This window comes from Chrysochloris asiatica, unplaced genomic scaffold (assembly GCF_000296735.1).
Source record: "Chrysochloris asiatica unplaced genomic scaffold, ChrAsi1.0 scaffold00003, whole genome shotgun sequence".
NCBI classification, from domain to species: domain Eukaryota; kingdom Metazoa; phylum Chordata; class Mammalia; order Afrosoricida; family Chrysochloridae; genus Chrysochloris; species Chrysochloris asiatica.
In genome coordinates this window covers 33035492-33058458 of record NW_006408521.1, presented here as the reverse complement: position 1 = coordinate 33058458, position 22967 = coordinate 33035492, and the positions used below count along the sequence as shown (strand labels likewise).

Genomic DNA, 22967 nt, shown 5'->3' with positions numbered 1-22967 from the left:
GGTAGTCCATGGTATACTTAATATTTTGTACCATAATTCAAAAGTATCACTTTGATCTCCCTTACTCATTGTCTAGCTTTTATATGCACATGAGATGGTTGAAAATTTTGATGACTAGGAATTTTTAAATGCTTTGAAGTAATTACACACTGAATGATATCCCTAAAGGGTCCACCTTTCTTCTCCTCAGTTCAATAGTTCAATTCCAAGACAAAGGAATGGGAAATTTCTTATTAGGTTCATATGCAAACTTGAAATCTGTAGGATGGATGTGGAGTAGTGAATTATTTAATATATCTCTTTTAGCCTTAGTCTTTGTAACTCCTAATGTGTCTGGGTAAGAGAAGGAGAGAGAAGACACTACTGATAGGATGACTGGTTTCATCTACTGGCTATTAGAAGAGTTGATTGTGATTATAAAACCTTGAAACTCTAACATGGTTATAAAGTGAGTCATCTCAGAAGTAGAAGAGGGGATCTCACTGCTGTCAGAGAAGAAGCAGGAGTGAAATGTGTCCTTTAGATTCTGAGATCCCTGTGCATTGAACTTCCTTGACTCAGGAACAGAAAGCTGTGAAACCACACAAGTAAACGAAGAGCAGCAACAGCAGATCCAAGAGCCAGAGCCCAAGGCAGAGCAGAGGGCTTCCAGCCCACAGTGCCAGGAAAGCTGAGTGATCAGGGCAGGAGGCTTGTTTGTAGAATGCAGTGCCACTAGGCACTTACCTCAGGGAACCAGGTTTGTTGACTCATGTATCTAGAGCTGAGTGACTTCAGATTGAGGCTTGGTAAAATGGTATGTACTGTAGGCATTTATCAGCAGCCCTAACAGAGCTTTGTAATGCTGCCAGTGCAGAGACAGGCCTGTCTGTGGGCACAACTGAAGTGAGGCTGCTCTGACTGTAAAAGGTGGGCCCTGAACATTTCTCACCCTGAATTATAACCTGTTAACTTTTCATTATAAACCCCATAACTTTGAGTATGGTGCCTGAGTCCTGTGGCCATTGCAATGAATTATTGAACCCAACAAAGAAGCAGAGAGAGTTGTTGGAGGGATGGTTTATTGTCATAGTTTTGCAATGGTCAATACTGGGTTACTTACAAACTCGGACTTAGGGACAACTTTAATGTTATGTGACAGCTCTGTGGAAAACTGAACCTACTCCTACTTGCAACATATTCTTTGTCACAAGCAACTTCATTCATTGGTCATGCATTGAAAAAGCTTCAAGCCAGTTCTTGCACTAAAGTAAGGCTAAATAAGAATCACATGTACCTATTCTGGCTCGTCTACAAATTCCACTTAGACATAGGAATAGATGATAACTGCATCCCAGGGACTGCCTATAATAATAAAAAAGACATTGCCAATAAGTGGATTCCAACTCTTGCCAACCCTATGTGTGTCAGAGTAGAACTCCTCCACAGGGTTTTCAGAGGCTGATTTTTTTTTTTTTTTTTTTTTCTAAGTAGAGCACTAGGCCTTCTGAGGCATCTCTGGATGGACTTGAATCTCTAACCTTTTGATTAGCAGCCAACAGGGACCTCTAGAGATGCAAAATCCAGAGGAGAGCTATTCCAGAGGAGTATCTATAGTAAAATGAAGGTACTACTTGGAGAAAAAACACCAAGATGTCAGTGGTTAGAAGTTTATTGAAAAAGCATTCAAAACAGAAATGGAGACCGAGAAAAAGATGGAACTCAGACAACAAAGGCCTTCTCCTACCACTGAAATGAGAGAGAGAGGATTTGATTCACATCCTAAAAGATAACTTACTTCTCTATAGTGAATGGATTGCTGAGGTTCAAAGTGAATTCAAGGAGATGAAGTGATTCTAAGCAACCAAGCCAAAGAAGGGGATTAGCAAAGCATTTACAACAGTGTGAACAGAAAGAGAAATATTAAGGATATTTTTAGCGGTGGCATCCAGAGGATTTGGGGATGTTATACGTATAAGTAGGGTTAGCAAATGAAAGAAATAATGGACAAGATGGAGTTTATGCTTAAACAATTGATATGGGGATATGGAAAGAAACAATGATTCTTGCTGTTGTTTTGGTCCATGCCAAGATTTGGATGCTTTGTGCATGTCCATGATGTGACACTGTCAAGGAGATCTCTGGGCAGATGGATCTAGATTTCTAGGGAGTCAAGACGTAGGTTCCGAAGTCACTTAATAAAGCCAATTTAAAGCAGAATGTTTAGATGGTGGGAGTGAAGTATAGGGGGTGACCCCAAAGCTGGAACAAGAAGATTAGCTAATGGTAAGTTCAACTTGAAAAAGAACTGGGGTCATTATCAATTAAAAGTTACATGTTTTCCAGTAACATTGAGAGGTAATTCAGCTACTGTGAGTCTAGTACATGCTCACAGGTACACAGTAGGCATAAGAAAAGAAAGCATCCTTCTATCAAACCCTAAATACTATATTTAGTTTTGCTAAGCAAACAATCCAAAAAGCTGAATTATACAAAGAACAATGTGGCATCAGGATTGGAAGAAGACTTATTAACAACCTGCAATATGCAGATGATGCAACCTTGCTGGCTGAAAGCAATGAAGACTTAAAATACCGATGACGATCAAAGACTGCAGTCTTCTGTATGAGCTGTATCTCAGTATAAAGAAAACAAAAATCCTCACCAATGGATCAATAAACAATATCCATATAAGTGGAGAAAAGATTGAAGATGCCAAAGACTTCCTTTTGCTTGAGTCAACCATCAACACTCATCAAAGCAGCAAGACTTACTGTATTAGGCAAATCCGCTGCGCAAGACCTCTTTAAAGGGTTCAAGAGCAAAGATGTCAGTTTGAGGACTAAGGTGCGCCTGACTCAATCCCTGGTATTTTCAATAACCTCATATGCATGTGAAAGTTGGACAGTCAATATGGAAGGCCATAGAAGAATTGATGCATTTGAGTTATGGTGTTAGAGAGGAGAATATTAAAAGTCCCATGGACTGCCAAAAGAACAAACCAATCTGTATTGGAAGAAGTATAGCCAGAATGCTCCTTGGAAATCTGGATGACTAGACTTTGTTTCTCATACTTTGGACATATTATCAGGAGGGACCAGTCCCTAGAGAAGGATATCATGGTTGGTAAAATGGATGGTCTGAGTATAAGAGGAAGACCTCCAATGTTGGAAGCAATGGACTCAGGCTTAGCAAGGATTGTGAGGCTGTCACTGGGCAGGGCACTGTTTCTTTCTGTTGTTGCAGATTCAATGGAACCTAACAACAACAATGTTTAGTTCCAATAATTGTAGCATCTGATGATATGATTAAAGGGGAAAAGGAGATTGTTCTGGACACAGGTCATAAGAATTGAAGACCATTTAGGGACAAAGAGGCTAAGACTGAACTAATTACAATGTGAATGTTTCTTTTTAAGAGGGAAAGTTTTTAAATGAGGTTGTTTTTGTTGTTAAGTGCCGTGGAGTCAGTTCTGACTCATAGTGACCCTGCACAGGGTTTCCGAGGTTGCAAATCTTTACAGGAGCAGAAAGCCTCATCTTTCTCTCAGGGAACAGCTGATAATTTCGAACTGCCGACCTTGAGGTTAGCAACCCGATTCATAACCACTACACTACCAGAGTTCCTTGTGCATAGGATCCTTCAATATTGCTAGTTGAGGCTTGAATTTTCCCTGTGTTTTCCCACTATGTGTTTACTCTCTTGTGAAATCAAACCACTTACTATTCCAATGATAAGGTCTGTGTCAAGTGTCATCAATCTTGTCTCAGATGACATTGCTTTACTATAAGCTAAAGACTTTGTTCCCACAGCACCTTGACTCCAATGAAGAGTCTAAAGACAAAATCAAGAGGGACCCAGTGGAGCCCAGTTGTCCACTCAGCTCCTCCTATCCCCACTCCTGAACCTCTTTGCAGTCCTGGTGTGGTGCTCTGGGTTAATGTGCTGGACTGCAAAGTTGGTCTGAACCACAGGTCAATGGTTCAAGCTCACCAGTTACTCTTTGGAAACCCTAAACAGGGTTGCTATGGGTTGGAACTGACTCAACAGCACTTAAAACAACAACAACAACAACCTCTATTTACTGACTAAGGAGCCCGGGTGGTGTGAAGGGTAGGTGCTTGAAATGCTAAAGGTTGGTAATTTGAACCACCTAGTGGTTTTGGAAGGAAGCTCTGGTAGCGTAGTGGTTATGAATCGGGCTGCGAACCTTAAGGTCAGCGGTTAGAAACTACCAGCTGCTCCGCAGGAGAAAGTTGAGGCTTTCTATTCTCGTAAAGATTTACACCCTCGGAAATCCTATACAGGGTCGCTATGGGTTGGAACCGACTCGATGGCACTTAACAACAACAACAGTGGTTTTGGAGTCCTGGTGTGGCTCTATAGGATAAGCAGTGGGCCCCAAGGTCAGTTTGAACTGCAAGTCTAAGATTCGCTCCTTGGAAACGCTACACAGGGTCCCTATGGGTCGGAACTGACTTAAAGGCACTTAACAACAAGTGGCTTTGCAGGAGAAAGACCTGCCAAACGACTCCTTTAGAGATTGTTGTTTTCATTAACTGCTGTTGAGTTGGTTTCAATTCATAGAGACCCGTAGGGTTTCTTCTGATGAACTTGTGGTTCAAACTGACTTTGTTGTAGAATGTTTATCCTACAGAGCCACAGGTTAAAGCCTGGATGGGGCAGTTGTTCTCTGTCATATGGGATTGCTAGAGTAAAAAAAAAAAAAACTACTCAAAGACACCTAACACTAGTAACATTTGTTAACTACTGAAAATGGGTGATGTCTATGAATGAAATCAAAGATACTTGGAAAATCAATTTTAAGATAAAATAAAGGAGCGAAAAAATGTCCATTCTTGGGACTCTTCTAAAGAGAGTACTCAGATTTATGTATAATAATGTAACCTCCCATGTATTTTGTCCTTTTCATCTTAGTCCTGATATTAATTCTGGATTAAATAGATGCTTAATAAGAATTTGAAAACAAATCAACAAATGGATAAAATCTGTGTTGAGTGGTATGCTTAGTCATTTTTCAGAACCTAGGCAAGGCAAAAAAAATCTCTCAAGGTCCTTTCCAACTGTAAGATTCTCAAAATTATTTTCTAAACTGGAGCTGACTTATTCTGCATAGATCCAGTCCGCAAAATAGGAACCAATGGGCAGAAGGTTACAAGAAGCTTCCTTGTAGCTCAGCATGAAAATATATAACAACTAAAGCTGTCTTGGGCATTTGTGATTTGACCAGCACTGTGGCATTCTAGTGATGCAGGGAGATTCTCTGGTTATCATGAAGTATACACACTAGGCTGCATGATCTCTAAGATCCCTGTTCTATAACTTCAGGATACCGAGATGCAAATATGGAGCTGAGGTATGATATTGAAATGAGACTCCTCCAAGAACACTACCAGACCCCACCCTAAGCAGAGCATTATAATGGTCATGGAGACTCAACCTTCTCATCTCTGGTGAGGGATGTTGCTCCATTTCAAAAAGGAGATCTCACTTGTATGAGATGGTGCCATTTTAGCCATTAGGAACTTCAGAATAGCACACACTTGTTTGCATCTTTGGAACTGTTTCCCTGGGACTATTTCTCTGAACAAAGAAAGTACTGGTGCCCACCACTTATAAAACAGCCAATCTAGAAAACAACCCCATTGCTGTGAAGTCCATTCGTCCTCATAGTTACCCCTCGGGTTTCCAAGGCTTTCAACTTTACAGAAGCAGACTGCTACAGCTTTCTCCCACAGAGTCACTGCTAGGTTTGAATTGTTGACCTTTCAGTTCGTGGTCAAGTGCTTAACCACTTACATCAGGACTCCTTCAACCGAAGAACAAAGGGGCACTTAAGTCCAGGTGGTATTTTTCTTTCTGTCCCAAGAACATCCCACTGAAGGGAGACACTGAGCACCTGTCAGTGCTAAGCAAACAGTGGGATCCCAGTCTAACTGCCAATTAGGTGCAGGCTATTGTGTGCTTACATTAGATCACTGCATTCTGTGTGGCTCCACTGTTTTGAAGGGCCAAACATAATACTGGATGGAAGTCTTACCTGCCACAGCACTTAGGCTTTAATATGTATGCATCCAGATGTGCACGGTCACAAATAGACGGGCTGAATTTTTATGGTGCTTTGTCTTCATGCATATCCGGGTACCTATCATTTCAATTTGTTGGAAATACTACGCCTTGTTAGCCTAGCTCAAGTTTCCCCAGCTTTTCTACTGTAACTCCTATTTTCTCTGAAAGGCAATGAAGGTATTATTTAAATTTCAGAAACACTACACTCTGGTGTGAGAGTGAGCAGGCTGCTGCTCTTTTTCCTACCAGATGTACATTCATCCGTATTTGCAATAATGTCAATTTGAGATCCACACAGAAAATAACAATGAACTGATTACTTAACCTTTCTTCTGTTTAAAATGAGCTATTTGTTTACCTTGGAGGGTGTGACTTAATTAGAAGTTACTGATGAAAAAATTACCTTTGAGTCTCACAAGCATAAGCAGGAGACAAAAATCAGTCAACATTTTTTTAAGGAAACATGACGAGAGAGATGTGGTAGACCCCTGATACCAACTCACTTAGCCTTTGACGAAGGAGGACGAAGGAGGACAAAGCAGAATTTCTGAATGGGCTCTTCATTGTTAGTACTGTGGTTGTTTTCTAATACAGAAAGCCAATAGCTGCCATTTAACCATTTGCTGCAATTATTTCAGACAGCGGTATTCACAGATAGACCAATAAATAAGCAGAAGTCACAGTCAAGTTCAGGGAATTATTTGTAGCATTTATGACAAATGACAGTGTCAACATGCTTTAAATAGAGATAATGCCATCTCACAAGCTGAGTTTGAAAAATCATCTTTAATCCTTTGCAAATTGGAGTAGGCAAACAAATGGCGGGTAGCATTATCATTATTGTCATTCTTATAAGAGAAAATTCAATAGGAATGTAGTTATTGCTTCTGAGTTATATAAATATCTTTACCAAATTGGGAAAAAAAAAAAAAAAAGATATTACATGCAACAAGGGACAACTCAAACTTTGTATTGATAATTTTGTTAGGCATGATTTGATCCTATTTGCATATCCTGAGTAGATAAGGAATCATTTTTCTCATGTAGGTGCATCCCTGCAGTGCCTTTTTGGGAAATGAGACTGTCTCTGCAGAGATGCCATTGTAGAAGAGTTTGAATGTTCGGATGCAAAGTCGCCAAGAGTCACTAGAGTCATAACCATCCCAGGTCCCTCAGCTCCATATACTCCTTCCATGACAAACCCATTCTCCTCATTCACCAACAAAGGGAACCAACAACTGGTGTCCCTTTCCTATGCAACACAAACTCTTTTCCCTCAACACAAGATTATTTCCCATGCAAAGGCTCTAAAAATGAACCCTGTTCCTACCCTGCAACAATCAAGGAGAAAAGACAGGTTGATCAAGTGTAAATCGGGGCAGCCGATCCCCTTTCTCCCACTCCAGAAGGGAAAGGGTTCTAACCCCTTAAATTCCATGTCTCTGTAGGATAGTTCGCAAATCTGTTCTTGAGATTTAAATGAGGGGCGTGTCTTAGCACACAGACAGTTCTGGTGGCACGGTGGTTACACACTTGGCTGCTTACAGGGTGGTTGGTGAACTGAACACAGCAGCTGCTCTACAAGACGACAATGAGGCAGCTGACTTCCACAGAGATCTACAACCTTGGAAACCTTGTGGGGCAGTCCTACTCTGTTCTATAGGGTCTCTATGAGTGGGAATCAACTAGATGGCAAGGAGTTAAGTTTTTAGAACCTAATGATTATTGTTATTGTTGTTAAGTGGTGTGGAGTTGGTTCTGACTCATAGCGATCCTGCTTAGGGTTTTGGAGGAGTTTGAATTGCCAACCTTGTGATTCACAATCCAGTACTTACCCTATAACACCACACCAGGAGTCCAGAACATCATGGTTGCTATTGTTAAGTGCTGTTGAGTCAGTTCCCACTCAAAGCGACCCTATATAGGGTTCCCAAGGAGCAACTGGTGAACTTGAACTGCCAACCTTGTTTGACATTACAGTCCAGCGCGTTAACAGACAGTACCACATGAGGACTCCAAACATAATGATGGTAGTGGTGGTTATGTGCCATGGAGTTGGTTCTGACCCATAGCAACCTGGTATAGGGTTTCTGAGGCTGTAAATCTTTACAGGAGCAGAAAGCCTCATCTTTCTCCCACAGAACGGCTGATAGTTTCAAACTGCTGACTGTGAGATTAGCAGCCTGACTCATAACCACCACACTACCAGAGCTCCTTACAAAAGCTTTGCTTTTTTTGTTAAAAAACAAACTTTTTTTTTTTTTTTTTAAAGATTTGCATTGTTGTATCCATGAATAAAGGTACTATTTAGTCCTCAAAAGAAACAGCTCTTCCCACACACAGAGAGATGAATCTTGATAGTAGAAGAAAGTATCTACAACAACAACCCAAATCCCTTATGATGGCATTTAAGGCATGCTTAGCCCTATTTGTCTGACTTTACTCACATTCTTGGCTCCAACCAAATACACTCTTCTAAGTACCCCCATATTTCTCACAGTCCAGGCTTTGCTCAGAGTTGTCTGTGCCCTTGGTATGCCTCCCATGACTTCTCCAGTGCTGCCTTCCTTCAAGAATCAGCTATCACCCCACCTGCCGCAGGAAGATGTCCTTACACACCAGGCAGCCCTCCATCCTGCCTCGGAATGCCCACAGTGCACACAATCAGAATTTGACTTCTAGCATGGTACACATTGTGTAAACTCTGGATCTTCAGTTCCTAGAGGGCAGGGGCTATTTCATAACCTCTCTGTGCCTGTTATATCTAGCAAATTAGCATAGAATAGAAGAGCACCCATGATAGAGCCTGACTTGATGTTGCCAGGTACTAACTACATATCCTCCAGCAAAATATTAAATAGGTCTACATATCGGTGTCCTAATCAATGGTTGGAGGGACCTTCCTGGTACAGTGGGTTAAGCATTGGGCTGCTAACTGCAAGGTCAATGGTTTGAAACCATCAGTCACTCAATGGGAGAAAGGTGAAGCAGTCTGTTTCTCTAAAGATTTACAGCCTTGGAAACCCCATATGACATTCCACTCTGTCCTACAGGTCTGTGATGAGTTGACTCTATTCAATGGCAGTGGGCTATAAATGGGTGAGAAAAAGGAGTATCGCCCATTTGTAGCCCACTGTATACATAAGGAGTCCTGGTGTGGTGCTGTTCAAGCTCCCCAGCTGTTCATAAGGTCACTATGAGTCGGATCCTGACTCAACAGCACTCAGTAACAAAAGCACTACACATAAGGTTGTTTCAAAAAATTAAATGACTTCTTAAAAAGATTTAGAACGAGGCTTAGAATGTAACAATCCCTCAATATTTACTACTTTTGGCTGCTGGTGGCAGTTGTGTACCACAGTTCCGACTCATAGCAACCTTGTAAGGGTTTCTGAGACTGTAAATCCTTCCAGGAGCAGAAAGCCTCATCTTTCTCCCGCAAAGTGGCGGGTAGATTAGAACTGCTGACCTTGCAGTTAGCAGCCCAGCTCGTAATCCACTACGTTACTAGGACTCCTTAACTAGCACATGATTATCACACTGTTATTGTTGTTGTTAAGTGCCGTCTCATGGGTTCCGACTCATAGCGACCCTGTATAGGATTTCTGAGGAATGGCTGGTGAGGTTGAACTGCTGACCTTGCGTTTCAAACTGACCTTGCAGTCCAGCGCATTAACCCCCTGTGCTACACCAAGACTCCGGTTACTCCCAGTAATTCCAGTGTTCTGATGCTGCCCCCCAACCATATCACCAGAAGTAGAATTTTAGTAAAGCATTACCCTCGGGACTTTCACAACCTCTTTTTTGAGTTGGTAAAACACTTTTCTTTCCAATGGCTTCATGCATCTTTTACAAGTTTGTTTTTGATGTCTCTCAAAATAATAATAATAGTAAGTATACCCATTCAATTTAAGTGAGGTGGAGCTATAAACAACAGACAATACTTGGTCATTCTGACCTACAAAAATGGCAATTTAATATGGCTAAACCTAACACATATGGCTAAATTAAGCACATCATCTTAAATCCTTGCCCATGGTTGGTACTCAAGACAGCCTGGTTTTAAAGCTTGGTATTGGCACCTGTCTTCTCATTGGAATCTGGTACTTCTTTACTAAAACTCTTAACTCTAAAAGGTTTGGTTTCTCAAAATCAAGGTCAGCCACAGCCCAGCCTCCTGTCATGGCTAATCCCGCCAACTGTACTCTAGGGATCCTCTAGCCTCTGCCTTCAAATAATCACTTTAATGAAATAAAATTCTTGGATGTTTATATCCTAAAATTATTTCCTTTAGGATATAGGCCTATAAGAGGATTTCAAAAAACAAATGAAAAAATTCCATTTTCCAGACACTTTCTGAAGTCCCCTCATACCTGAGGTTCATCTGCCCCCTGCCAAAAAACATAAACATCATCATCAATATAATCATCATCAACATAATATTTTCTCACTCAAGCTCCTTGCTCTGAATCTAAGGTCTAACACACATACTCTCAACTCCTGTAACCTACTTTTTTGAGAAGAGTAATTTGCAGCACCATTCTTTTATTTCATTGCTTCTATCATTCATTCATTTCTAAATTTATGTCTAAATTTAATATTCAACCATACTTCTCTTTGAGTCTACTCTAGCAAAGATCAACGATGGCATCGCATATTGTTTATTGATTGTGGTTTGTTTTACAACTGACTTGATCTGACGGACTGTACAATTTGATGTTGTTTATAACCCCTTCCTTCAACATCTGTGACAATATTCCCTCTGGGTTGTTATTCTATCTTTTTGGCCATTTTTCCGTAAACGGTTCCTATTGTTTTGCTGTTTTCTGCATGTTGGTGTTGATCAGTGTTCCATAAATAATCCTTTATTTTGTCTTCTTGTACCCATGACACCTAAGGCTCTGAGCCCACTGCCATGGTTAACCAGCATTTAATGACTGTTCTTGTTGTTAGGTGCTATGGAGTGGGTTCCGACTCCAGTGACCCTATGCACAACAGAATGAAACATTGTCCTGTGCTGCTCCATCCTCACAATAGCTTATGTTTGAGTCCAATGTTACGACACTGTGTTGATCCATCTTGCTGAGGGTCTTCCTCTTTCTTGCCAACCCTCCACTCTACCAAGTATGATGTCTTTCTCTAGGGACTGACTGGTTCCTCCTGACAACATGTCCAAAATATGAGAAATGAAGTCTCTCTGTACTTACTTCTACTGACCAATAATGTCCAAATCTGGAACATCAGCTCAGGTCTTTCTCTGGAGCTTCAGATGAATGCATCTGACTGCTAGTGCTCATCTCTGCCTGAATGTTCATAAAATTCCAAATTCAACTTATCTGGAACTAAACTCAGTATCCATTACATGTACCTGAATCCCTTCCCCATTCCAGCAACTTCCGTCTTCAGTATCTTGTATTCTTAAATTTGGCTGTTTGAACTCGCATGTCCTTCGTATTCTTTTCTGCCTTATCTGACCACTCATTTCTACTACTCTACCCTACTCATCATACTTCCCCCGCTAAATGGTCTGGTCTACTCTTACTACCGACGAGTTAGATGTGATGGATATTACATGAAGAGATGGATGGGTGGATGAGTAATTGGGTGAGTAAATGGTAAAGAGGTACAAAACCATGCAGAATAACTTGTCCCAACTCTGTCCTCTAAAAAACTGTTTAATAATAGAGTAGGGAACTGTCCTTACCACAAATGCCTGACTGGCAGAGGTGTGTGTTTCATGGCCACGAGGGCGCCACCCCAGTCTAGGAACCAGACATTGTACTCTTCATCAAAGATCTGGAACAACAACAACAACAACAACAATCATAGCAACACCTTACATTTGCATAAGTCTTTCACACATATTGTTTTATCAAGATTCTGATCTTTTAACAACCCTATTGGTAGTTTGATAAATGAGGAAATGAATTTGCAGAGAATAAATAACTTCCCAGGCCCTCAAATGATATTTACAGGGCTTTTTCTCCTAGTACTGTGTATTACAGGAAGGCGTACAGTCAATTAGACGACCCAAATGGTGTATAACTTCAAAGAAGCTCCCGTCTTTTTATTCTAATCGGTTACTACTCAGCTCTCTTGTCCTCTTTGTTGATTTTGAGTTTTGCTTATTTATAAATGGTCTATGCTGTATAATGTTGTTTGTAACCTCTCTGGGAATTTGTAGGATACTTTTCCTTGACATTATAGAGCACAGCGATTGAGTTCCTAGACTTAGCTATCATCTCCTACATCTCCCTGTGAGTCCTTACTTTAAATGCCCACTGGAGCACAGTGCTTCCAGTGACCTGAAGTCATTCATTCTTTGATTCATCCATTTGTCAGTTACGTGTCCATCCCTCCAACCACTCATTCACTCATTTAGTCATCCTACCATCCATCTACCCATGGGAAGTTTCTAAGCACCTAGGAGGTAAGGTTCAGTGTTAAGAAAACTTTAGAATTTAGACTCACATATATCAATAAATTCTGCTACATATGACTTTCATATTTCCAATTTTAAAAAGGGGGGGAAAATCTCTTTCAGAAATGAACAAACCTTAAATTTTAGATTGTCTTGGGGAAAGTGGGTTTGGATAATTTTTCTAACTTTTAACAACTGATGAGATCTTGAGATGGAAAGACTGGGATGGTGGGTTATTTAAAGGCTAAAAAGGTTTGAAGATCTGAAGGGAAGAAGGAGACAGAATAGAGCCTCTTGCACATATTCCCTAGGAAACACTATTTCTGTTGTTCAGTGCCATTGAGTCGGTTCTAACCCATAGCAAGCCTGTATAGGGTTTCCAAGGAGCAGCTGGTGAGCTTGAACCACTGACCTTGTGATTCAAGTCAATGTTGCAGTCTAATGCATTTAATCAGAGCACCATACCAGGAAACACTATGGAAATAAGTAAACAGTTTCTTAGCCCTAGAACCTCTCAATTGGGGCTTCTGGTGTGGTGCTGTAGGACAAGCACTGGCCACAAACCACAAGGTTGGTGATTCAACCCCACCAACTGCTTCTTGAAAACCCTGTGCTGGGTCACTATGAGTCAGAAATGGCTCGATGGCACTTAACAATAACAACAAACCTCTCAATTGGATTCGTGTTTGACGGTTTCCCTTTTCAAGGAAAAAAACTCTGACCATACAAATGGTGACTAGCCACATACAAAGGAACTAAGGGTTTGTTTACTATTGATTCATTTATACTTCAGATGTAAGCATAGACTGAGTTTGCAATGCTATTATTTTCTCTCCAGAGGTCAAAAAGGACTCTGGGAAACCACAGGATGGGGTTGCTGGGTTGAAGCTAGTGGATGAGGACTACAAGAGCCTCGACACAGGGGAGGGGAGGGACGTTATTAACCTCCCACGTTTTCTTCATGTTATCATTCCAGACACTGTTAACTCTTGACTAGCTCAGAGTTGGAGTGAAAAGTAGAATCTTTAACTGTTGGAGAATGAAGAAGAAACACCTAAGTGGTGACAATTCAAAGGAAAGAATGTTCAAGTGGCCATGTGACCAAATGATTCCTTATTGGGAGAGACAATCATCTGTCACTGGGAACTTCCCTTCCTCAGACTTTCCATATTAGAGGAGCTTGCATTCCAGACTCCATCCTCATTTGGTAATTCATAGAGGTTATCTTGCATTTCACTTGTTTGTTCTTTCTGATTCATGTGTCTGTTCCCCAATCAACATAATTATGGACTTATGGGCAGGAGCCTTGATGTTTTCTTCTCTGTCTACCCTAGAGTACATAAATTAAGTCATGTGTAGTAGGTGCTGGGTAAAGTGTTTCATAGCGGTAGTGATGAGAGTAAGTGGCGGCCATGATGGTGGCAGGGGTGATGATGTTGGTTATGGCAATGGTTACCCTTACTATGGGCTTCAAATAGGACCTTGTCTAACTACATTTCAGATGGTGACTTCACCTTTATCATCAAAATATGCAGTGCTCTCCCTTGGTCTTCCCTGGGAAAAAGCCATCTCACTTCTAACACCTAGTAAAATGTTACTTCCTCTTGTGAAAACTTTCCCAGTTTTCTCAGTAGATCAGTTACTTGTTTTTGTGTGCATGCTAGGGATTACACTAAAATAATATAGTCCTAAATGGAGTGGCTTGTTTATGAACCTGTTTCCTCTACTTAAGTGTGAGCTCCTTGAGAGGAAAATCTCTCAACTATTCAGCTGCCTCCCCAAATTTGTGCCAACGAAGTAGCTGGCATTCAGTAATTTTGTGCTGTTCAACACAGTATCCATATGTGACTATTTAAATTTAAATTCATTACAAGAAATAGCTTTAAAAATTCCTTTTTATAGTCAGACTAACCACATTTCAAGTCTTCACAGGAGACAGCAGAGCTGGAGAACAGTTCCATTACCATGGAATGTTCTACTGGCGAACACTGCTACAAATGTTTGTCAAGTTGAATTAATTTCTAGTGTAGTCATGTATCTATTAATCAGAGCTATGCAGTAATTGGAGTCCTGGTGTGGTGCTGTGGGTTACTGCGCCAGACTGCAAAGCCGTTTGAACTGCAAGGTTGAAAATTCAAGCTCACCAGCTGCTCCTCAGAAACCCTATACAGGGTCGCTGTGGGTCGGAACTGACTCGACGGCACTTAACAACAACAACAACAACATGCAATACTTAAACAACCATAGACTTACATTGCTCTGCCACTTTTAATATTCTAACATCATCAAATCAAGTTTGTGGATAAAGAAAGAAACCCAGAAAGAAGGGACTTGCTTTCCAAGATGTCATGGCACATTAGTGATAGAACACAGTTTTATTGGTTGTGTCCCTTGCCAACGGCATAATATTGAGCATCTGGTGACTCTTCAATGTGTACTGCTGAATGAGCAAATGAACAGACTGGAAAAATCCAGTTCCTTCTATTCCCTGCCCAGGGCTCTTCCCATCTTATCCCATTGCCCCTTTAATCTGCCAGCAAAATTGACCAAACTGAGTAGCTTCTTTTCTTTTCCTACATAATGTGTCTGAGAGTCTATAAGTAGAGATCATGTTGGCAGAACCTGCCCTAAATGAGTCTTCCCTGTCCCTGAATCATCCCAGTTACCTGTCTCCACGTGTTGCCCCCATCAGAGGAGATGAACACACCAATATCAGTATATGAGAGTTCCGAGCCAAAGTTGCCTGAAATACAAGCAGATCATTTGAAAGTGTCAGGCAGTTTACAGATTCAATGTGCTTAGAGCTAGTGGTGGATGGATAGCAGAGATCAAAGGTATGACAACTGGTGTTTACAGTTGATTAGCGCAGTTTCTTTCTTGGTATTGTATCAAAAACCCAGCTGGAAGGAAAGCCCAATGTTGGGGGAAAAAAGTAAACAGTATGACAGGAATATCACCCAGTGCTTCTAAATGATAAGACTCAAAAACCTGAATGTTGATTAAGTTGGATCTCTTGAACTAGTCACTCTGTTGTGGATCATCTCTGAAAGCACTTATTACACATCTTTCCTGTAGAAGGTAATAGGAGGGAGAAGCCCCAGAGTGAGTAAGAGCTGCAGTCTAAGTGTGGAGATGTGGGGCTTAGAGGCAACTTCATCTTCATGTAGAATTTAGTCTGAAAAAAATTGCTGAGCGTACATGTGTATGTGTATTTCTAACCTAAACCTGAGAGCTTGGCAAGTGAATAATGTTTATGAGTTGAATGATGGACCACCAAAAGATATGTGGAGGTCCTAATCCCAAGTACTTGTCAATGTGACCTTGCCTGGAAATAGAATCATTGCAGATGTAATTAGTGAAGTTACCAGGAGGTCATACTGCAGTAGGGGGGCCCACTCCAATATGATTGGTGTCCTTACAAGAAGAGAAGAAGCTCAGAGGTAGTCACAGAGAGAAGGTGGTTATGCCATAGAGGAGACAGAGATTAGAGTCAGGTTCCATGAGCCAAGGAATACTGGAGCTAGCATAAAGCGATAGAGATCAGGAAGGATGTTCCCCTAAAGCCTTCAGACAAAGGATGGCCTTGTTGAAACTCTGAATTCAGGCATCAAGTGTCCAGAAGTGTGAAAGAATAAATTTCTCTTGTCTTAACTCACCTATTTTATGATACTTTGTTATGGCAGCTCTAGGAAATGAATATAGTGACCCAATGGTATAGACTATGTAACCTCAATTATGCAGAGACCAGATTGAGAAGACTATGCCTAGCACACCCTGGTCATCCAACATGGAAGAAGTCACCTGACTCATGTCTAGACTGACCACACTTATCATCCATCTTCATCTTTTCACACCCTGTTCGCTTCTCCTCCCTCCTTTCATTCATTACCTTGTGATCAAGTTTATTAAAAAGAAAGTGGTAACTCTTTTTCAGCTTGCTCAATGGACATGGCCTCTCCCAGAGCCTAGACCAATGACCTGAACTTAGCAGTTAGATTTTCAGTACATAATTGTGAAATAGATACATGAATAAACAAATTATTGAATCATGTTCCAATACTGATGTGCATAAACATGTGAGTTTATCATACAGACTGATCATTTTTCTTTAAAAAATAGCAGAAAGGGGACATTATCCCCCACACATCTGTAGCCTAAATAAGAACACAATAAAAATGCAATAATGAAAATGTTAATTGAGCTCCTGACATTTAATGCTTCAAAATGAGAAATTAAATCCAGGCTACAGCTTGTCAAGCGCACATCAGCCTCACAGAGCACACAGCTAGCCAACTTGTTTTGACACTCAAGCTTCCAAAAATAACCCTGAGGCTTGGGGCTCACTGAATGTGAATGGAGTGGGGAGAATCTGGGTGAGCAGCCCTGCAGAGAGCTACTTGGAATGCAGAATTCAACACTCCAGAAACGGGGTGGAGAAGACAGACATGAAGAACCAAAAAAGAGCTGGGTCAGAGAATGTCATCTCTAGTAGTTTGTTGGTGTCGCCCTAGCGCTTTGTGTGAAGGCTTCAGAGCCCATATTCGGATTCAGTAGAATAGCCTGGCACTAGTTTAGTAACATCTATCAAAGACTCCTTGTATGGTGCTGGAGGATTGGCACTGGACTGAGAACTACAAGGTCAGCAGTCCAAATCTACCAGCTGCTCCTTGGAAACCCTATACATGGTTGTTATGTGTTGGAACCACTCAATGGCACTTAACAAACTGAACTTAACTCAACAATCAAGGGTGGTGGAGACAGAGGGAGGCAGAGGCACAGCCCTCCATAGCTATGAATTCTCCATCCCTGGCTTCTTAGGATCCATCTCATCACCTCTTACCCTTTCTTGTTGTTAGGTGCCATCGAGTCGGTACCGACTCATAGTGACCTTATGCACAGCATAACGAAACACTGCCCGAGCCTGGGCCCATCCTAAGCCTCTCTCTCAAAGCTCAACTAGTGTGCTTTTAAGGACTCCATAATGATAAGAACCCAAGCCTCATGGTGGTCTGCTTTCTTAAAATACCTTCTGTCAACTCAAATGGACCATGAAAGAAACAATGCAAATGACAAGGATAAGATAGATGGTTATCAGATGAAAGAACAGAAAAGGTGTGTTCAGCATGACTCGAGCTCTGGACACATTCAGTCCCTAAGTGGCCATGTTGACTCTCTGATAGGAAAAGCTTGGTTATTATGGCTGAAAGTTTATTCATTTATGAAAACTTAGTGTTAGAAGATAGGCACTAGACTGAGAACCGGAAGGTCAGTGGTTCAAGCCCACTAGCCTCTCCACAGGAAAAAGATGAGGCTTTCTGCTCTCATAAAGATTTACAGCCTTGGAGACCCTGTACAGGGTCACTGTGACTCAGAACTGACTCCTTGGCACTTAACAACACTGGCAAGCATTAGGCTAATTTAGAGAGAGAGATGTGCTAGTAATAGCCACTGATGCCTTGAACACTTGGTCAGGTTGTACAGACACATTCACCTCCATTGCTAATTTCTAGAACACCCAGCAATGTAGAAAAAAAAAACACCCTGTTGTACAGATGAAAAAAACCCCAAACAACTCAGAAGGTAAGAAAGCCAGAGTCACACGTGCCAGAACACAAATTTGATGGTAGGGCTCCTGAGTTTCACTGAGTGTATGTGTAGTAAAAACACAGGCTGTACGGATTCTATTGAAAAAGAGAAGCAAGTTACAGTCTTCTGAGACAACAAGAGCAGTTTTAACTTCTGCAGTTTTCTTGATAATGGTAAGTAACACGTACAGAGCATTCAGCAATATGTCCTAGGCACTGTGCTAAGCACTTCACATTTATTGCTTCATTTAATCCTGCAGTCCTATTATGTTAGTACAATTATCCCCACTTTACCAATGGAAACAAGAAAGTTCAATCATACAGAACAATGCCTGGCTAGCTAGTAAGCATTCAAAGGATCTCAGTTTTTGTTATTGATCATGGTTTTCCAGTGTTGTTTCACCTCTAGCCCATGGCCTACTATTGATCTTTAGGAGAAGCAAAGATGTAGCTGCCCCTGAGCTGGGCGGCCCACTCCACAGAGATCAGGGAGTGTGGGGACTCCTCCCCAAGTCTTGAGAATTGTGCTGGGCTCCCAGAAGCAGGTGCTGCTAACCATGGCTGACCTGTCCATGCAGGGTTGAGAGGAGTGGACTGGAAGGTGACGCTTTGCAATCAGTCTAACTAGAATGGTTGATTGGTCACTGGTATGTAGGAGAACAGAAGCTGCAGAACTTTTAGACTGATGAGGAAAAGAACAGACTGTATTAGCCCTGAAAGTCACTGTGAATTTATCTACTTTCATTAGAACAGAAAAAAAAAAGTCTGCCTAACATCAGGGCTCTCACTTCTAAGATTAGACACTCGTCTTGCTGTATACCATTAATGCATTCCTGAAAAGGTGTATGTAAATCAAGTGCATGCAAATCAGGGCGCATTTCCCCAGATAGTTTCATTTTCTTTTCAGAGTTACTTGATCTTCATTTCTGATTGATGTGCAATGGACAGAATGGACAGAAGTTCCAACAATCCAGTCGACACCTCTCCACCCCATCCCCCAGGCTGGCAGCCAAGTGGTTAATCATGTGTAAACAAACCTTGACATGCACCAAAGACTTCTGATTAAAAGTAGCTCTGGGGAGAAACCTTTCACAAAGAATCCTCTGTGTAAGGAGAAAGTGACCCCAGAGTATGTTTGGTGAGCCAGGAAGTTCACGTGTCATGTTTTTGTACACTCAGAACTCCCAATTATAAACAATCGTTCCCATCAGGCAGTTTACATTGAAAGGACCTCTGGCCTCCTGCTCAGCCCTGGGGTCTGTCTGATGTAGGACTATGTAGGATGGTGCATTAACCTAGAAGTTACAAATGTTTGTTGTCCTTTGCACCCTAGTTTGGGATCCAAGGGTGGGTTTGGGGGATCCATGAACTATTTATTTACTGGGGAGAGTATCCAAGCCTTTTACCTGACGCCCAGATGGATGCAAGGTCCAAAAATAGTTTATGAACTCATTTCAGAAACCTCAATGACAAGGAAACCCAGAGAATGTCATCCTTACCTGTAGCCACCACAAGCCCGGGGGCTGTCTCCTTGCTCGAGATCCTTCCTGAGGAATATGGATTTTCAGAGACCTGCAAATGCAGGTGTAAGGAGCAGAAGGGCTAAAATGAAAATGATGAGAATAGCATCATCATTCCAGGAAACTCCTAACACACACCCTCCACCCCACCAGGGATAGGCAGGTTAGAATCCAGAACCAGCAAAGGACTGGGTGATGACTCACACCGTTTGTTGTGGATAGGAGTCATCCCTACTGAAATCACAGTAAGTTCACACCAGAAGTTGTCCTGAACACCAGTAATCGACCCATTCCTGTTCCCACTCCCATCTACTCTCTCCCTCATTCTCACCCCATCTACAAAGGCCCAGTTCAGTCTGTCTTATGAAGCCTCTCCAACCATTCCTTGTCCTAGAACATCTGATCTTATCTGATCTTGACCATCCACTGTCAGAAACAGCAAATGCCAAGTGTGCTTCCTGGAACACTAAGGGCCACTGGGAATGGCAAAGAGGGAAAGCCACCAGATTGGCTCTGTTTCTATATGGTTTCTGTATTGTGTTCCTGTTTATAATTTTACCTTAAAATGTGTAAAATCATTGAGCTAAAATCATGTAATGAGTATTTACTTACTTATTTTTTTTCCCTTTAACATTTAGGGTTTTCTTAACAGATGCTCTGGACTCACAGAAATGTGTCTTATATAATAAATGAAATAAAATCATATTATGGCCAATTCCTCAAGGAAGGAATCCATTTGCCACTGAGTTTCCTATCACCCAAAGCAAAAAGGGAAATAAGGCATTGGACTGAAAACTGCAAAAGAGGAAATGGCCTCTGCTCTATACCCTAGTTTTTAGCAAATTCTGTGGAATTTCCTTTTCGTATAAGTGATTAAAGGCAATGTTTTGCTTAGAAGAAACCTACTCATTTATGGAACCTTAAAAGCAGTTCATATATTGCTGTTATTAAGGGCCGTTGAGTCAATTCCAACCCATAGCGACCCTGTATTGGGTTCCAAAGGAGCAGCTGCTGAGCTTGACCCACCGACCTTGCAGTTCAAAGGACTTTGCAGTCTGATGCATTAGCCCACAGTACCACACCAGGAGTCCATTGTAGGTCTCCATTAAAAGGACATTAAAGTTGTGAATTTTATTGTTAATTAAGTCTTTGCTCCACCTAGAATTGTAGCACCTGAGGGCAAAGGAGGACTGGGAGAACATCTTAAATGTGCTGTACCCTCCATAGTGTCTACCACTATAATCCATGTAGCAGTATCCCTAGGAATGCTGACAGATGAATCAAATGTCCGGTTAAATGTAACAGCCTAGCGTAGTGGTTACGAATCGGGCTGCGGACCGCAAGGTCAGCAGTTCGAAGCTACCAGCTGTTCCGTGGGAGAAAGATGAGGCATTCTGCTCCCATAAAGATTTACAGCCTCGGAAATGCAGTACAGGGTCACTATGAGTCAGAACTGACTCCACGGCACACAGCCACCACCAACAACCTTTCCTAGGCTTCCAAGGCAACCATTGCTTATCTTGACCTCTATCAAATAGTAATCAATCTGTTTATATCACTGTAGGTCAGCAGGTATGCTACTGCCTACTGAGCCCTGTCTAGGAGCCTTGAGCACAGATTCTTTCTCATATGAGGGGCTTCAAAAAGTTCATGTGAAAAGCAACATTTTTTTTTTAATGGCATTTTTCAATGAATTTTTTAGAAGTCCTCTTGTTTACATGTCTTCATCTTAAACACAGCTGAGTACTTGGTAGATTCTCGGTAAAAATCTTTGAAATTCAACTGAACACCCACCCATTTGGTGTGGCAACATTTCTTGGGAGTTATAGGAAATCCCTTACCAGCAGTGGCTAAAATGATAAGACCCCTGATGAAAGAAAGCCTCAGCACATGGTATCCTTAGGTCACTAGTTTGCCCTTTGAACTTCAACTGAGACTGAGTACTGACTAACCAGTAGGCAGTGCACTGGGTTCCCTCTCAGGTCCACGTCTGGGGCTTGCAGTAAACGCCAATCCCTGCCCTTGTTGTATGTGATGTATGTCTTCACCTGGTCATCCACCTTCTTGTTTGCTAGGAATATTCCTTTGATCCCTGCTACCTAGGAGAAAGGGAGAGAGATGGAGAAACATATTGGGCCCAAAATCCTAGAGTCTTAGAGAAACCTTGGGAGAAACCCCAGTATTTTTTCAGGGTCCTGGGCTTAAAAACAAACAAACAAAATAAAAAAAGACAAGAGGAAGAACATGGTGAGAAATACTGTATGTCCTGTGATTTTTGAGCATAAAATAAGAAAAAAAATATTAAACTCTGTACCTTATATACCTCCAGAAATACCATTCCCATCACCCCATCTGCTTTTCCCCTTCACACACGTCTTTGCATTTTTTTTTTTTTTTTTTTTTCTTTTTCCCCCCAAAGGACCTTACCCTTAGTTAATGATCAACATTCACTCTGAGGTGGAATCACTGAAGGAAAACTATGTACTTTCTCTCAGGAGGCATTTGTGGAAAAGGTTTCAAGACATCAAAGGGTAATCCTTAATGATGAAAACCCAGACATCCTAATCAGTAGGGAGGGAGATCTTTTGGGGCAGATAACCCAGCTTGGAGACCTGGCATCAATCTCTGGCCACACTACCAGCTCAAGGTCTGACCTTGGATAATTTACATATCATCCTTGGGTCTCAACCAATGGTCATTTTGAAATAGGCAAAATGAGCCCTAACCTTCCTTCCTTTTCTCAGTTGGCTGGTAAAAGATCCATGAGCTAAGGCAGAGAACTCTTGCCAGGAACCCCAATTTATTGGGATTTGCATACCTTTGATATTTTGAGAGGAGAAGAGCATTACCAAAAGATAAGTAGCTAGAGAAATGAATGAGATTTATCATCCAGAGGATTTTATGTTAAGTGTAGATTCTACTCAGACTTGCATATTCTAAGACGGCATGCTGAGCAATGAGAACAGATGTTAGAATGACAATGTCCCACATCAAAGAACAATCCCTTAAATTCTCATAGAAGTTCCAGCATGTTCCATAGCTGAAACATGATTCAAATTCTTTAAATATATGTAAACAAAAGGCTGAATGGAAGGTTTTTGTATAATACTCAGCTATCTCAAAACTATAAATGTGCATAACCCTAATACATCGAGGATCATGGCTAACTGATATTTGCTAACTGAGTTCAGACAGAACACAAGTGGAAAAAGTTCCACAAAACAGAATTTTTTTTTATTATTATTACTGACATTAAGTTGGTGAAATAAGTTTTTTCTTTCCTTTTATACCCCAGTAACTTGACGGTCTCTGAAAGAGAATGCCAAAGCAAATAGAAACAAGTCAAAACTATAAACAGAGAATGTCAGAAAG

The 22967-nt window shown here is 41.3% G+C and overlaps 1 protein-coding gene across 1 annotated transcript in view; it reads right to left on the bottom strand.

The window, feature by feature from the left end:
- Positions 1–22967, bottom strand: part of SORCS3 (sortilin-related VPS10 domain containing receptor 3) — an 863487-nt gene that overhangs the window by 94292 nt on the left and 746228 nt on the right. Inside the window, exons 10-13 of the mRNA XM_006831323.1 lie at positions 21548–21694; positions 19575–19677; positions 15157–15233; positions 11774–11865 (exon numbers count right to left, since the gene is read on the bottom strand). Coding sequence (XP_006831386.1) covers positions 11774–11865; positions 15157–15233; positions 19575–19677; positions 21548–21694 — 419 coding nt within the window. The remainder of the gene's footprint in view (positions 1–11773; positions 11866–15156; positions 15234–19574; positions 19678–21547; positions 21695–22967) is intronic.